At 41.8% G+C, this 14941-nt stretch overlaps 1 protein-coding gene across 3 annotated transcripts in view; it reads right to left on the bottom strand.

Annotated features, from left to right (window-relative positions):
• The window catches only part of SNAP47 (synaptosome associated protein 47), a 67212-nt gene that overhangs the window by 27423 nt on the left and 24848 nt on the right, over nucleotides 1–14941 (bottom strand). For all 3 annotated transcript variants that reach the window (XM_043467062.1, XM_043467063.1, XM_043467064.1), the window contains exon 3: nucleotides 1438–1928. In XM_043467062.1, the coding sequence (XP_043322997.1) occupies nucleotides 1438–1928 (491 nt within the window). The remainder of the gene's footprint in view (nucleotides 1–1437; nucleotides 1929–14941) is intronic.

The raw sequence follows: 14941 nt of genomic DNA, 5'->3' as shown, positions 1-14941 counted from the left end.
ATTCTTCAACAGCACTGTTAAAACCAGTAGCCCACAGTGCTCTGCATCTGGTCCACCAGGCAGGCCCTCCTTCGTCCTCTCACTGCTGAGGCTCCCCCAGAGGAAAACAGCAGTGACGAGGACCCAAAGACTTGGGTTATCAGAGGAGCTAACCAGACTGAGCTCGCAGATGGCCTTTCCTGAAGGGTCCTTCTGGTCAGCATCTGATGTTGGCCAGTACAGTCTACCCTTTTTTGGCCCTTTTATATAAACAGATTACATATTGAAATCAATCACTTAAGAGGAAAAGGAAATGAACTGGAACAGTAACAAACATAGCTCTTACAAACAAACTCTAACAACTAAACTTAATAAGAAAAGATTATTACTTATTAGAAAAATCACTATAACAGGAAAGTAAGGTCACCTGTAATGTTAGTATTAGAAAATACAAGAATACTTTATGACTTTAGGATTTCTTAAGCAGGGCTCAAAAATAAACATAAGGGGAAAAGTGGTGGATCTGACCACAGCAAAATTAGAGGTTTCTTTCTGTAATGGAGGCTGACAGTCTGGGAGAAGTACTTGTAGCTTCTAAATCAACGAGGGGTGAGTATCTAGAATGAATAATGAACCCCTATAATTATATCAAAGAGAAAAAAAAAAGCCTAGTAGAAAAACTAAGACAAACAGAATGAGCAAACCACAGAGAAAAATCTGCAAGACCAAAAAGCAACTAAAAAGTGTCTGATATTTCATATCACAATCAAAAAAATAAAAATACCATCAAGATACCACTTGGCACCCTCACATCCACATGTCCTGCCACACACACTGGACCCTGGGGCCAAACTCAGCTATACCCTCCACACCCCAAAGAGACCTACAAGAGGATACTGCAGCCACACTGCCAAGAAAAGCAAAGGTTTCACAGTCTTTGTAGATGCTAAAAATCACACAAAAAACTATGCTGCACAATTATCAAAAATTCTGATATCCAAACACACATCTGGAAAGTGGGCTTGGAAGATCTCAACTAAGTGCCAAGAAAACCAAGAGTGATGCAGGGTCTTGGGTGGAGACACACCAGAGCAGGTGGAGATGATGCTAGGTAGGACCCTAAAGTGTTGGTTCTCAAATCAAACAGAGGAAAGAGGTGAAAACATCTAACTTGGGAGCTTTCCTTCTTCTGAAAGTGTCACCAAAACCTTTCTGACCTACTTGGAAACCACAGCTCTAAAGGAAATGATAAAACTGAGTGATCTGATATTGAGAGGGTAAATACTAAGAAAAATGGTTTGAAAATATTTTTATTTATAAGCAAATGGGCAGTTGCTAGTGAGCTGAAACCAGCAGTTGCTCTATGTGATGCATCATGCTAAGTATGCACCACAGGTGTGCTGAGTTTAACTGTGACTTTACAGGTTCTGTGCACAGACTCTTTTGACGGTCACTCACCTGCGTGCCAGACTGAATAGCCCTTCTCTGCTAGGGAAGAGGTTCCAGTGCTTCTGAGCATCATGGCGACTTCTAATAACTCGATCTTCTTGCTGAACTGTACTTCCAAAATGGGGATAACCTCTGGCATCTTGGCAGATATCAAATGATAAGTTATGTCTGGCTTCCCAATGAACCGCTGGCGGATGCTAATTTCATAAGGTGTGTGGACCTTGATGTCATCTACATCTTCCCTTTCGAATCTGTGCATGAGCAAAGAATCTGAGTTGTAGATTTCCAACCCAGAAACAAGGACAGTGAGCCTTCCTGGTTTAACATGAGATTCTGTTCTTTGGGAAATAACAGCAGGAATTTGGATCACTATCCCTTCTTTTCCAAAAGCTTTGGAATTAGCCACTGAGGTGTCCCACTTGGGCTTTGTTTCCGGTGGTGTCTTCCAAAGCTTGGAGCTAAAGGGCCACCAAGAAGGAGACTCCAGTTCGGTCAGCAACCTAAAAAAGCAAACAAAACACAGAAAGTAGACAATCAGTTGTTAATTTTTTTTTTTTTTGAAAATTGCTTTGACCTTTATAAAGAATGTTACCATTTTATAGTTTTCTTTTCCACAAGCACTCCAAGAAGCAGCAAAAACAGGAATTATTATCCTCATGTTTTCAAAAAGAAAACTGAGGCTAAGAGCAGTGGGACATTTGTCTACAGATACAAAGATCACCAGGAGTAGACACACAAGAACATCTTCTCACTAGAATACTGCTCTTTTCACACTTGACCTGTGGTAGTTTTGACCAAAACAAATCCTGATCATAACCTTTAGAGAGCCATCTAATAGAACTTTCTGCAGTAATCTGCATCACTTAATCCAGTAATGGAGACACGTGGCCACTGGGAACCTGAAATATAGCTAACGCAAGGATGAACTGAATTTTAAACTTAATTTTAATGTGGCTAGTGGCTATCTTATCGGATAACACAGCTCTAACTTAACCACTAATACATCAAGAGATCTATCTAAAAAGTCAGTAAGAAAGGAAAACAGTAGAAGCAAGAAAGGAAAAGCAAAGGAACAAAAGAGCAAATCAAATACACAGGATACAAATAACGAGATAGAAGAATTATCACAGCCATATTAGTAATCATACCAAATGTAAGTGGACTAAATTCTCTAACTAAAAGGCACATGGTCAGTCTAAATAAGACACAATTATATCTTGTTGACAAGAAGTAACGTGAAATATAAAGACATACGACAGACTGAAAGTAAACGGACTGGAAAAGTAAAATAAAAAAATAACATGCCAAAAATAAACTTTAAGACAAAAAATGTTACTGGGAAAAGAGGGACAATGCACAATAATAAAAGGGTCAATCTAAAAAAAAGACTTAATGACAGTAAATATGCATGCATCTAAAAACAGAACTTCAAGATTCATTAAGCAAAAACTGACAAAACTAAAAGTAGCTGCAGGTTTTAACAAATTTCTCTCCATAACTGATACAGCAAGAAGACAAAGGTAATTAGTAAGAATATAGAAATTTTGAACAATATTATTCAACCACCTCAACTGATACCTCCAAATGCTGAATGCACTCTCTGAAGTATATTCAGAACATAAACAATAACAACAAAAACAATATATTATATAACGGAGTGGTCAAGATGGCACAGAATGAACACCTTCACTTCCTCTCACAGGTAAACCAAAATTATGACTACTTACAGAGGAACTATCAATGAGAAGGACCTGAAGACTAGCAGAAAAGGTTTCCCAAAACTAAGGATATCAAGAAGGAACTACAGTGAGACAGGTAGGAGAAGTGGAGTTGCAGGATAGTTAAAACCCACATCCCCAGGTAGGTGACATACAAAAGGGTGGGCAATCACAACTGCAGAGGTTCTCCCCAAGAAGCAAGGGGCCCAAGCTCCATGCTGGGCTCCCCAGCCCCGGGGTATTACACCGGAAGATAAGCTCCATAACAACTGACTTGGAAAGTCAGCCAGTCTTGTGTAAGAGAGAGCTAGAGGGCTCCAGGAAAAGAGAAAGCTTCTCTTAAATGACACAAAGTATCACATGCTCAGAGACCCAGCAAAGAGGGAGTAATTTCAAAGGAGTCTAGATCAGAGCTACCCCTTACACTTGGAGAAGCCTGCCAGGGAGGTGGGAGGCCGCCAGAACGCCCCCTGGGGACACAGACGCTGGCGGCAGCCATTTACGGGAGCTATTTAGGTTCTGTCATGAGGATGCTGATGCTGGCAAGGGCATCAGTGGATGCACTGCTCTGGAGTCTAAACTATTGGCACTGGAACACGCTCTACCCACCAGCAGGTGGCCAACAGGCCTGGGACCTCCCACGCTGCCCAGCCGTGACCCTGACAACCAGCAGGCAGAGACCCAGTCCTGGACCAGCAGAGCTGCAGCCAACCACACAGGAACCGGGCACCACCCACCAATGGAAAAGAATCAGCTCTGGGACCCCAGGCCCGACAGGCAACTATACTGGGAACAGGTTCCACTCATCAGGCAGGCACCAGCCCTAGGAGTTTCAAGGTCCCTGCTTCACATACTGGCAGGCCAGCACCAGTACTGGGGCTTGCCAGATCTTGCAGACAGGAGTCCAAGACTGGTAGGCCCCAAAGTCAACTATACTGGGACCAGACACCACCCACCAGGAAACTAAAATATTTGAAGTGAATGAAACTAAAAACATGATATACAAAAATATAGTGGAATGCAAACAGAGCAGTCATGAGAGGGAAATTCATCTCTCTCAATGCATATATTTGAAAACCTCTTGTTGTTATTCAGTTGCTCAGTCATGTCTGGCTTTTTGAGATCCCACAGACTGAAGCACACCACCAGGCTTCTCCATCCTTCACTATCTCCTGCTCACATGCTCAAACTCATGTTCATTAAATTGGTGATGCTATCCAACCATCTCTTCCTCTGCTGCCCCCTTCTCCTCCTGACCTCAATCTTTCCGAGCATTAGGGTCTTTTCCAATGAGTCGACTCTTCCCATCAGGTGGTCAAAATATTGGAGCTTCAGCTTCAGCATCAGTCCTTCCAATGAATATTCGGGGTTGACTTCCTTTAGGATGGACTGATTGGATCTCCTTGCAGTCCAAGGGACTCTCAAGAGTCTTCTCCAGCACCACAATTAAAAATGATCAGTTCTTCGGTGCTCAGCCTTCTTCATGATCCAACTCTCACATCCAAGGATGTCTACTGGAAAAACCATAGCTTTGACTATACAGACCTTTGTTGGCAAAGTGATGTCTCTGCTTTTCACTCGCTAGGTTTGTCACAGCTGTCCTTTCAAGGAACAAGCATCTTTTAATTTCATGGCTGCAGTCATGGTCCGCAGTGATTGTGGAGCCCGAGAAAAGAAAATCTGTCACTGTTTCCACTTCTTCCCCTTCTATTTGCCATGAAGTAATGGGATCAGACACCATGATCTTAGTTTTTTGAATGCTGAGTTTTAAGCCAGCTTTTTCACTCTCCTCTTTCACCCTCATCAAGAGGCTCTTTAGTTCCTCTTCACTTTCTGCCATTAGAGTGGTATCATCTGCCTATCTGGGATTGTTGCTAATTCTCTGAGCAATCTTGGTTCCAGCTTGCCATTCATCCCAACCTGGCATTTTGCACAACGTACTCTGCATCTAAGTTAAATAAGCTGGGTGACAACATTCAGCCTTGACACACTCCTTTTCCAAGTTTGAACCAGTCTGTTGTTCCATGTCCAGTTCTGACTATTGCTTTTTCATCTGCATACAGGTTTCTCAGGAGACAGGTAAGGTGGCCTGGTATTCTCATCTCTTTAAGAGTTTTCCACAGTTTGCTGTCACCTACACAGTCAAAGGCTTTAGCATCGTCAATGAAGCAGAAGCAGAGGTTTTCCTGGAATTCCCTTGCTTTCTCTATGATCCAACAAATGTTGGCAATTTGATCTCTGCTTCCTCTGCCTTTTCTAAATCCAGCTTATACATCTGGAAGTTCCCAGTTCATATACTATTGAAAGCTAGCTTGAAGGATTTTGAGCATGACCTTGTTAGCATGTGAAATGAGCACAATTGTATGGTTTGAACATTCTTTGGCATTGCCCTTTTTTGGGACTGGAATGAAAACTGACCTTTTCTAGTCCTGTGGCCATTGCTGAGTTTTCCAAATTTGCTGACATATTGAGTGCAGCATTTTAATAGCATTATCTTTTAGGATTTTAAATAATTAAGCTGGAATTCCACCATTCCCACTAGCTTTGTTCGTAGTGATGCCCCTTAAAATCCACTGGACTTTACACTCCAGGATGTCTAGCTCTACGTGAGTGATCACACCATGGTTATCCAGGCCATTAAGACCTATTTTGTATAATTCTTCTGTGTATTCTTGCCACTTCTTTTTAATCTCCTCTGTTTTTGTTAGGTCTTTGATGTTTCTGTCCTTTATCATGCCTATCCATCTCTGCACGAAATGTTCCCTGATATCTCCAATTTCTTGGAAGAGATCCCTAGTCTTTCCCATTCTGTTGTTTTCCTCTATTTCTTTGCATTGTTCACTTAAGAAGGCTTTCTTATCTCTCCTTCATATTCTCTGGAACTCTGCATTCAGTTGGGTGTATCTTTCCCTTTCTCCCTTGCCTTTCACCTCTCTTCTTTTCTCAGCTATTTGTAAAGCCTCCTCAGACCACCACTTTGCCTTCTTGCATTTCTTTTTCAATGGGATGGTTTTGATCAACACGTCCTGTACAATGCTAGGAACCTCCACCCATAGTTCTTCAGGCACTCTGTCTACCAGATCTAACCCCTGAATCTATTCGTCACCTCCACCGTATAATTATAAGGGATTTGATTTAGGCCACACCTGAATGGCCTAGTGGTTTTTTCCCTATTTTCTTCAATTTAAGCCTGAATTTTGCAATCAGGAGATCATGAAAACTTCCTAGGAAGGTTTAAAACCAGTGGTCTAAGCCTCTACCTCAAAAAGTTATAAATTATACACAGAAAAAGTAGAAGGAAAAGTAGGAAACAATGAAAAGGAAAATAGAAAAATTACAAAACATTATCTTTGAAGTAATTTTAAAAATTAAACCCCTAGCAAGAAATAATAAAGAAAAAAAACTGAACAAGAGAGGGAACAAACAACCTGAAAAATAAAATATGCTTAAATAATTGTATATTCATCAATTATTACATTGTTAAGATGGCAAAACTCTCCTAAAATGACATATCCAACCCAATTACTATCAAAAGCCCAGCTGGTTTTTGTGTAGAAACAGGCTAGCTGATCCTAAAATTCACATGAAAATGCAAGGGACCCAGAATAGCCAACAATCTTAAAAAGAAGAACAAAGTTAGACTCTTATTATCTGATTGCAAAACTTACTACAAAGCTATAGAAATGAAGATGGTGTAGTGCTGGTATAAAGTTATGTCTATGGATCAATGAAATAGAATTCAGAGCTCAGAAACAAACCTTGACATTTATGGGCAATTGATTATCAACAAGGGTGACAAGACAATTCAATGGGGAAACAAGTCTTTTCAACAAACGTTGCTGATACAACTGGATATCCATAGGCGAAAAAAAGGAACTGGTCCCGTTTCTCATGCCATTTGCAAAAATGAACTCAAAGTTAATCATATATAAGATAAATGTAAGAGCTAAAACTACAAAAACTCTTAGAAGAAAGTACAAGAGTAAATCTTTGCAACTGGGATTAGACAAGAGGTTGTTAGACATGACACCAACAGTGAAGCAATATTAAGAAAAAAATAGATACATCACACTTCATCAAAATTAGAAATTTTCATATTTCAAAAAACAGTCAAGAAAGTGAAATGACAATCCACAGAATAGGAGAAAATATTTGTAAATCATCTATCTGATAAAGGGACTTATATCCAGAATATATAAAGAATTCTTGTAACTCTAGAATAACAATAATAAATGGTCAAAGGACTTGAAAACAATATATACATATGAACAAAAAGCACATGAAAAGATGCTCACTATTGCGAGGAAATGAAAATGAATACCACAGTGAGATACCACTTCACACCCACTAGGATAGCTATAATTTTTAAAAAGGCAATAACAAGTATAAGTGAGGATGTGGAGAAAATGGAACTCTCATACATTACTGGCAGGAATGCAAAATGGTACAACTATGTTGGAAAACAAGTTCTCAGCTTCTAAAAATGTTAAACAAAGACCCAGCAATTTCCCTCTCAGGGGAAACGAAAATATGTACCTATACAAACACTTGTACATGAGTATCCACAGCATCATTATGAATAATAACCACAATGTAGAAACAACACGTGTATCGTTGGGCAGGGACTTCCGTGGTATCCGGCGGTCAGGATCTGGGGCTTTCACTGCGTGGCCAGGTTCAGTCTGGGGACCTCAGAGTCCACAAGCCGTGTGGCGCCCTCCCCCGCAAAGGACTAAAAACTAGTCACTGGGCAAACAAAATGTGACAGATCTACAAAACAGAGCATGACTCTGAAACACAAATAGTAAAGTGCATCCTGCAACATGAATGAGTCTCAAAAGCCGCAATACTAGCCGAAAGGAGCCAGGCGCACATTAACTCTCCGGAAAGACAAATCCATACAGTACACACAGGGAGCAGGCTGGTGGCGACCTGGGCTACGGTAAGAACAGAATGACGCGCCTGGGTTTGTGGCCACTTTGAGGCTGACAGTGCCCTAAAACTGGACTCCAGTGACATCTGTTTAACTCTGTAAAGTAACTAAAAACCACTGAATTGTTCACATAAAATGAGTGAATTTTATGGTATGTAAGTTAGAAAGCTGTTCTAAAACATCTACCCAGACAAACAGCAGTAAAACATTAGAACATTTAGAGTAGGGAGAAAAAACCATTAGCCACAAAAGAACAATAAATTCTCTTTAGCAGTAACATATGCAAAGAGGACAATGGAAAAACATCTTCAAAATGTTAAGCTAAATTTGGCTTAATTGTGAAGAGCCAAATTACCATTCAGAGTGTCAGTAAAATAAAGGCATATTCCAACATATGAAGACTGAGACAATACTACTTACTCACAGAACCCAATAAAAACATAATGAATTCTAAAAATTCATTATGTAATCCTTATTTTACCACAGAATGTGAGGAAGTGGCAAAGACCTGATTGAAGGATGGCATGGCTGTTGAATGAGTATCACGGAACCAGGGCTCTTAGCTCCCTCCCAAGAGGCAGCTGTAAATAAGCCTCTGGAAGCCAAATGCACCAACAAGACTTTCTCCAGCGACTCCGAACTTCTGTGCCTCCCCTTGCTTCTGCTCTGTAGTGTGGGCTTCACCTGGAACCTGTCTGCAGACCATTCACCCAAAACTTATATTTAAAAGGTAATAAAAGGTGACAGGAGCTGTCCATGAATACCTAAGATTATATGATTTAAGGTTTACAATCCTAGATATTACTCCCTGCTAAATTATTGGATTAAAAATGTCACAACATGCTTAAAGATGGAACAGCTTAAAGTTCAGTAGTATACTAATTGCAACAGGTTGAAACTCAGAATTCATTATGTTTTTATTGGGTTCTATGAGTAAGTAGTATTGTCTCAGTCTTCATATGTTGGAATATGCCTTTATTTTACTGACACTCTGAATGGTAATTTGGCTCTTCACAATTAAGCCAAATTTAGCTCAACATTTTGAAGATGTTTTTCCATTGTCCTCTTTGCATATGTTACTGCTAAAGAGAATTTATCATTCTTTTGTGGCTAATGGTTTTTTCTCCCTACTGAAATACTTTTAGATCCAGGAATTCAAAATGATATTAAAAATTATAACTGAACATTTTTTGACAATGATAAAGAACAAAATCATTACTTTGAAAACTGTTAAATACAGAAAAACAATGAAATTTGCTCCAGAATGAAATGGTCACATGAAGGGCATCATCTATTCATAAAAGCCATATAGTTAGTGAGTGCAGGGAAGATGGTGGAATAGGAAGCTGCAGGAATCTGTCCCTCCAGCAAAACAAATAAACTGGCACAACTATCTGAAGCTACCTTGGAACTCTGGGTCAAGGAGAACATTTGCAGCATCCAGCAGGAAGGTGATGCAGAGACAGTGAACTTCAAGCAACTTCTGCTTTCAAGCAGTAGTAGCTACCATCTCCCACCCAACAAAACCATAGCTCGCAGCTGTGGAACAGCAGCAAGTATTCCTATTGTGGCCTGTCAGAGCCAGGGTGGGCAACAGTGACCTTCCCTCCAAAAATTGGGATTGCTGAGTTCTGACTGGGGCTTTCGATTGCTGAGAGGTTGGCACAGAGATCTCCACCACCATGGGCTGAAGTGCTCCCCAGGCAGGAGGGAATTTAAAGAAACAAGACCTATTTATTTTGTCTTTCTTGGGAGCTTCAGTGGCCACACTTAACAAGGAATACATGCTTTGCAAATATAGTCTGGAGTAGTCACAAAAAGTCAGTTCCAACCCTCAATAAGCAAAAACCACCAACCCCTGAGGTATAGAAGAATTAGATTTCCAGAGTGTTATCAGTCAGCTTGGGCTGCAACAGACTGGTAGCTTAAGCAACAAATATTTATTTCTTACAGTTTTGGAGGCTAAAAAGTCCAAGATCAGAGTTACAACAGATGTGGTTTTTTGCTCAGAGCTCTTTCCCTGGCTTTCAGTCACTTTCTCTCCAGCTTCTTCCCCATCTGTAAAGACACTAATCCCATCAAGGAGGCTACACCCTCATGACCTCATCTAAACTTTACCTTCCAAAGGCCCCACCTCCTAACACTGGTGGTTTAGACTTAATGCACAAATTTCAGGGACACATACAGAGTCCATAACAGATTACAAAAATATAATCTTCAGAATGTGTAGTTCTAAAGAGAAAATTATAAAATATACAAAGGAAGAGGAAAATATGGCCCATTCACAGAAAATAAAGAAAGCCCAGACATTTGAATTATCAGTCAAAGACATTATACCAACTGTCTTAAATATGTGGAAAGAGCTAAAGGAAATTATGGACAAAGATCTGAAAGAAATCAGAATAAAAATATATGAGCAAAGAATCTCAATAAAAAGAAATTATGAGAAGAAACCAAACAAATTTTAGAGCTGAAAAGTAACAGTAACTGAAATAAAAAACTCACTACAGGAAGTCACCGGCAGATCTGAGCAGGGAGAATAAAAGATAAGCAAAATTGAAGGTCAAACATTTGAAATCTTCTAGTCTGAGGAGCAAAAAGAAAAAAAGAAGAAAAATGAACAGAACCTAAAGGAACTATGGGACACCATCAAGCAGATCAACACATGTATTACAGGAATTCCAGATGGACAGAAGAGGCAGAAAATACATCTGATTTGAAACTTCTCAAACCTGGTGAAAACCATGAAAAGACACATCCAAGAAGCTCAACAAACTCCATGGAGAATAAAAAAGAAGCACATTATGATCAAACTGCGGGAAGTGAAAGACAAAAACAAAAATTTAAAGCGGCAAGAGTGACTCTCCATATACAAAGAATTCACAATAAGTAATAGTCCACTGTAATCAACCCACCAAGTAGCTGACTGAACACCCTGGAGAAAGATGCCACACTGGGGACTCAGCGTTGATCTCTGCTGCTATTGGATTGCACGGCAGTGGCCATCACCAAGCTGGCCTTGATAAGTGGAGTTCATGCTTCAGTGCCCAAACATAGCCTCCTCCACCCTGTTGCCACAGCCGTTGTGTTCATGGGCCCACTGGGCAATAACAGGATGGATTGGAGAAACAGGCTGACTGGTGTCCAGAGAACAGGTCTTCCTCTCTGTTTGGTTACTATAACTCTCTTCTGCTGAGGAGACGCTTTGGTGACCTTTCACGTGGGGCACATCTTCACCTTTCTGCCCATTCAGAAAGATCTATTCATACAGTTCTACCCCAGACCTCCTTGTCATCAAGTTTCCAATCATGTTTCTTCCAGTCCCTGAACCTCCAGCCAAACCACTTTGCCACTACCAATCAGTACACAGTTCAGCAAGCAAACTGTTGACCAGAATACTGCTTATCGTCACTAATCCCAGAAGAGGACTCCAAACACCTCCCCACAGCACCACAGTATTGGAATCAGCATGGAACACAACACACTTAAGCACCGGATGGAGCAACGCCTTACTGAGCTTTATTTGCACAGAGAAGAGACAGAGCCAGATCAGTTCCAATAAAGGGCCTAGGTCCCTCATGGCCAGCAGGTCCCTCCAGCAGCCAACGGACAGCAACTGGCTCATGCACACCCCTCAGTGCCCTAGTGGAAGGACCCTTCCCCTTCCCCCACGGAGCCTGAAAAACTTGAAAGACTGGATGTGCTTGAGAACCACTAATGTGTAGGCTTAAGGAGAACAAAAGATCACTGGTAGAGATTGTAACAAGGAAAGTTATTCCCCCAGAAGCATGGCACAGGTTGTGGGGGTTTTTTACCTCTTGATGATAAAGTGTTCTAGCCTCAAGGTCCACTCTTAGGAGGTCAAGTAGGGGTAAAAGACTGCATACACAAGACTGCGTTTCCCAACACAAATGAACCAGAAGCACTGCCTGTGGTTCTGTCCACTGGATTTCCCTTCACCACTATCCTGTAGAAGGTCCCAGAGAGAGACCGTCATGCTACTACTGTCTGCTTCTGGGTAGTGCCTACACATCTTGCAACCAGGCCCCAGTGTTTCCTCCTCAGGCAACTGATTGCAGGGCACTCCCCAAGTAGGGGATGGATTATAAGTGGCTGGGAAACAGAAGGCAGTGTACCAGAAAAGGGTGGGAGGAGCATGCATGTGGGCCAATTCCTCACGCATCTTAACCTGTGCCTTCAGGGCCTACTTGAGCCCAATCTTTTGTATCCCACTTTTTTGTGGGATACATTCGATGACGGGGTACTGCTAAGTATGCCCAACTTCGTGAATGGTGAGTCAGATAACCACCACTCAAGATGGGCAGCTGAACTTGTAGAGTTGCTTGGTGGCCTGTGGTTGTGTTCTGTCTCTACTAATGCCCAGTAGCAGGCCAAGAGCTGATTCTCAAAAGGAAAGTAGTTATCTGCAGAGGATAGCAACGCCATCCTCCAAAAGCCTAAAGGTGTGTATAGAAATTCCCTATAAAGGTTTGCAAAAGGCTCCAAAGAGCACACCTGTCTGCCACTCACACATCATATACCAATGGATCATATGGCCCAAGGGGCAGAGCAGCTCTGTGGCGGTCTGGACCTGTTTCAGAGCCTTCTCTTGTTCTAGGCCCTGCTCAAAACCAGCAGCTTCTCAGTCACGTGGTAAATGTGCCAGTGTAAGACATCCAAATGAGGAATAAGTTGCTTCAAAAATGCTAAGAAGCACTGTGCCTCCTTTTGTAGGAAGAGTCAGATGCAACAACCTACCCTTCACCATAGACGAGATGCTGCAATGAGCCACGGGATTTCTAAAAATTTCACTGAAGTAGAAGGCCCTTGAATTCTGTCAGATTTCCCATCCTCTGATATGCAAATGTCTTATGAGTCTAGAGTAGTTGCTCCTTCTTACTCACTAAGTACAATCAGCGTTAACATCATGTCATCTTGTGGAAGAGAAAGGCATCAAGACCTTTGTGAACTAAATCATGACACAGGGCTGAAAAGTTGGTATACCCCTGAAGTAGGACAGTGACGGTGTACTGCTGGCCTTGTTAGCTGATAAAAACTGCTTCAGGTGGTCTTTACTAACAGGGATGGAAAAAAAAACACTTACCAGATCCGATGCTGCATACCAGGCACCAGAGGATATGCTTGTTAATTTGCTCAAGTAGTAAAACTACATCTGGAATGCCAACTGCAATTATAGTCACTACCTGGTTAAGTTTAAGATGTCCTGCAAGACCCATACTTCTTTTCCATAGCCAAATAAGTGAGCTGAATAGAGATGGGGTAGGACTTACTATCCAAGTTCTTGACGGTGGTACTCATCTCTATAATCCCTCCAGGAAAACGAAATTGCTTTTGGTTTACTAATTTTCTAGGTAGAAGCAGTTCTACTGGTTTTTACTTAGGTCTTTCCCACCAGAGTATCTCTCATTCCACAGGTCATGGAACCAGTGTAGGGATTCTGCCAGTTCCTGAATATGTCTATTCCAATTACATATTTCAGAACTAGGAAAAATTACCACAGAATGGGTCAGGCATCATCTCACTGTGAGATGAACCTGAGCTAAAACTCCATGGATCACCCGACCTCCAAAAGCCCCTAGATGAACCACAGTGATGTTTTGGGTCTCCAAGAATCAGTTTTAGTTCAGAGCCAGTGTCTAGTGTGAAAGCGCTTAGTCGCTCAGTCATGTCCAACTCTTTGGGACCCCATGGACTGTAGCCTACCAGGCTCCTCTGTCAATGGGATTCTCTAGGCAAGAGTACTGAAGTGGGTTGTCATTTCCTTCTCCCTAGTAGTCCCTGAAAATATGATTATTTCCTTTTCTCCAGCGCACAGTCACCCTGGTAAAATGCCATAGGTCTCTCTGGGGGAAAGCTGGGATAAAGAGGAAGAGTACAAAATTTGATAGCATACTGAGACCCTTCCACAAGGGAACGGACCCACCTTCCCCATCATTCAAGGTGGTTCAAGTCTAGAAATCAATTAAGAAGCTATGACTTTTTAAAAAAATATTCAATTTAGATGTTGTTCACATTACCTACAACTCTTCTGCTTAACAGATTGAGTAAGAATTGAGTCAACTATTTCTCTTCCAGGGGCACACGATCAATTGGCCAATTGATTCCCAGGCCTCTGGGAATCAGACTATTCTCTGACTGCTTGTTTTGACTCTGCTGTCCACTACGGTAACTACCCCCACTTGTCTTTGGTGATTTAAGTGCTACCACTTAGCCCAGCCACCCCAAAATCCAATTATCCCTGCTCATTTAAGGACCCCTGTTCGGTGGCAGCAGTTCCCACTGTAATTTCTGGCCTTCAGAGAAGAGCAACCACACAGCTCTTTCAAGGATGCTGGACTCCTCTTAAGAATTTATTTCCCACAGTCAAGGTGAAAAGTGTGTCTTCGTGGACCCTGTCAGGGTAGATGAGGAGATCTCACGTAAGACATCTACTCTACGATTCCAGGCTTCCTCAGTCTTCCTCTGGGCATACGTCCTATGCGTCCTCTGAGATGCTCCCTCCGGACCATACCCGGCAGTTCTGGCCTTCCAAACTTCATTCAGTGCAGCCTGCCTCTCAGTCCGCATCTCACCCCCCAGCCGTGAGAGCCCTTCCAACTTCTCGAGCTGCAGCAACAAGTCCAAGATCTCAGTTTAGCAAGCCCCCATTTCAGTAAACTCAGCCACATCCAACTCCATATTCCTCTCACCATTGACCCACACCCAAGACATCCATCCCCACACTTATTCTTAAGATCTCTGTCTGTAAAAACAAGAAAAATCGTGTAGTTCTTTCAAAGTGTCATGCACCTCCTTTTGTAGGTCACACTTTGGGCTTCGTCTTTTGGGATCTGCTGAGACT

The sequence above is a fragment of the Cervus canadensis genome, chromosome 4 (assembly GCF_019320065.1).
Source record: "Cervus canadensis isolate Bull #8, Minnesota chromosome 4, ASM1932006v1, whole genome shotgun sequence".
Taxonomy (NCBI): domain Eukaryota; kingdom Metazoa; phylum Chordata; class Mammalia; order Artiodactyla; family Cervidae; genus Cervus; species Cervus canadensis.
This window is presented reverse-complemented; position numbering and strand designations above follow the sequence as displayed.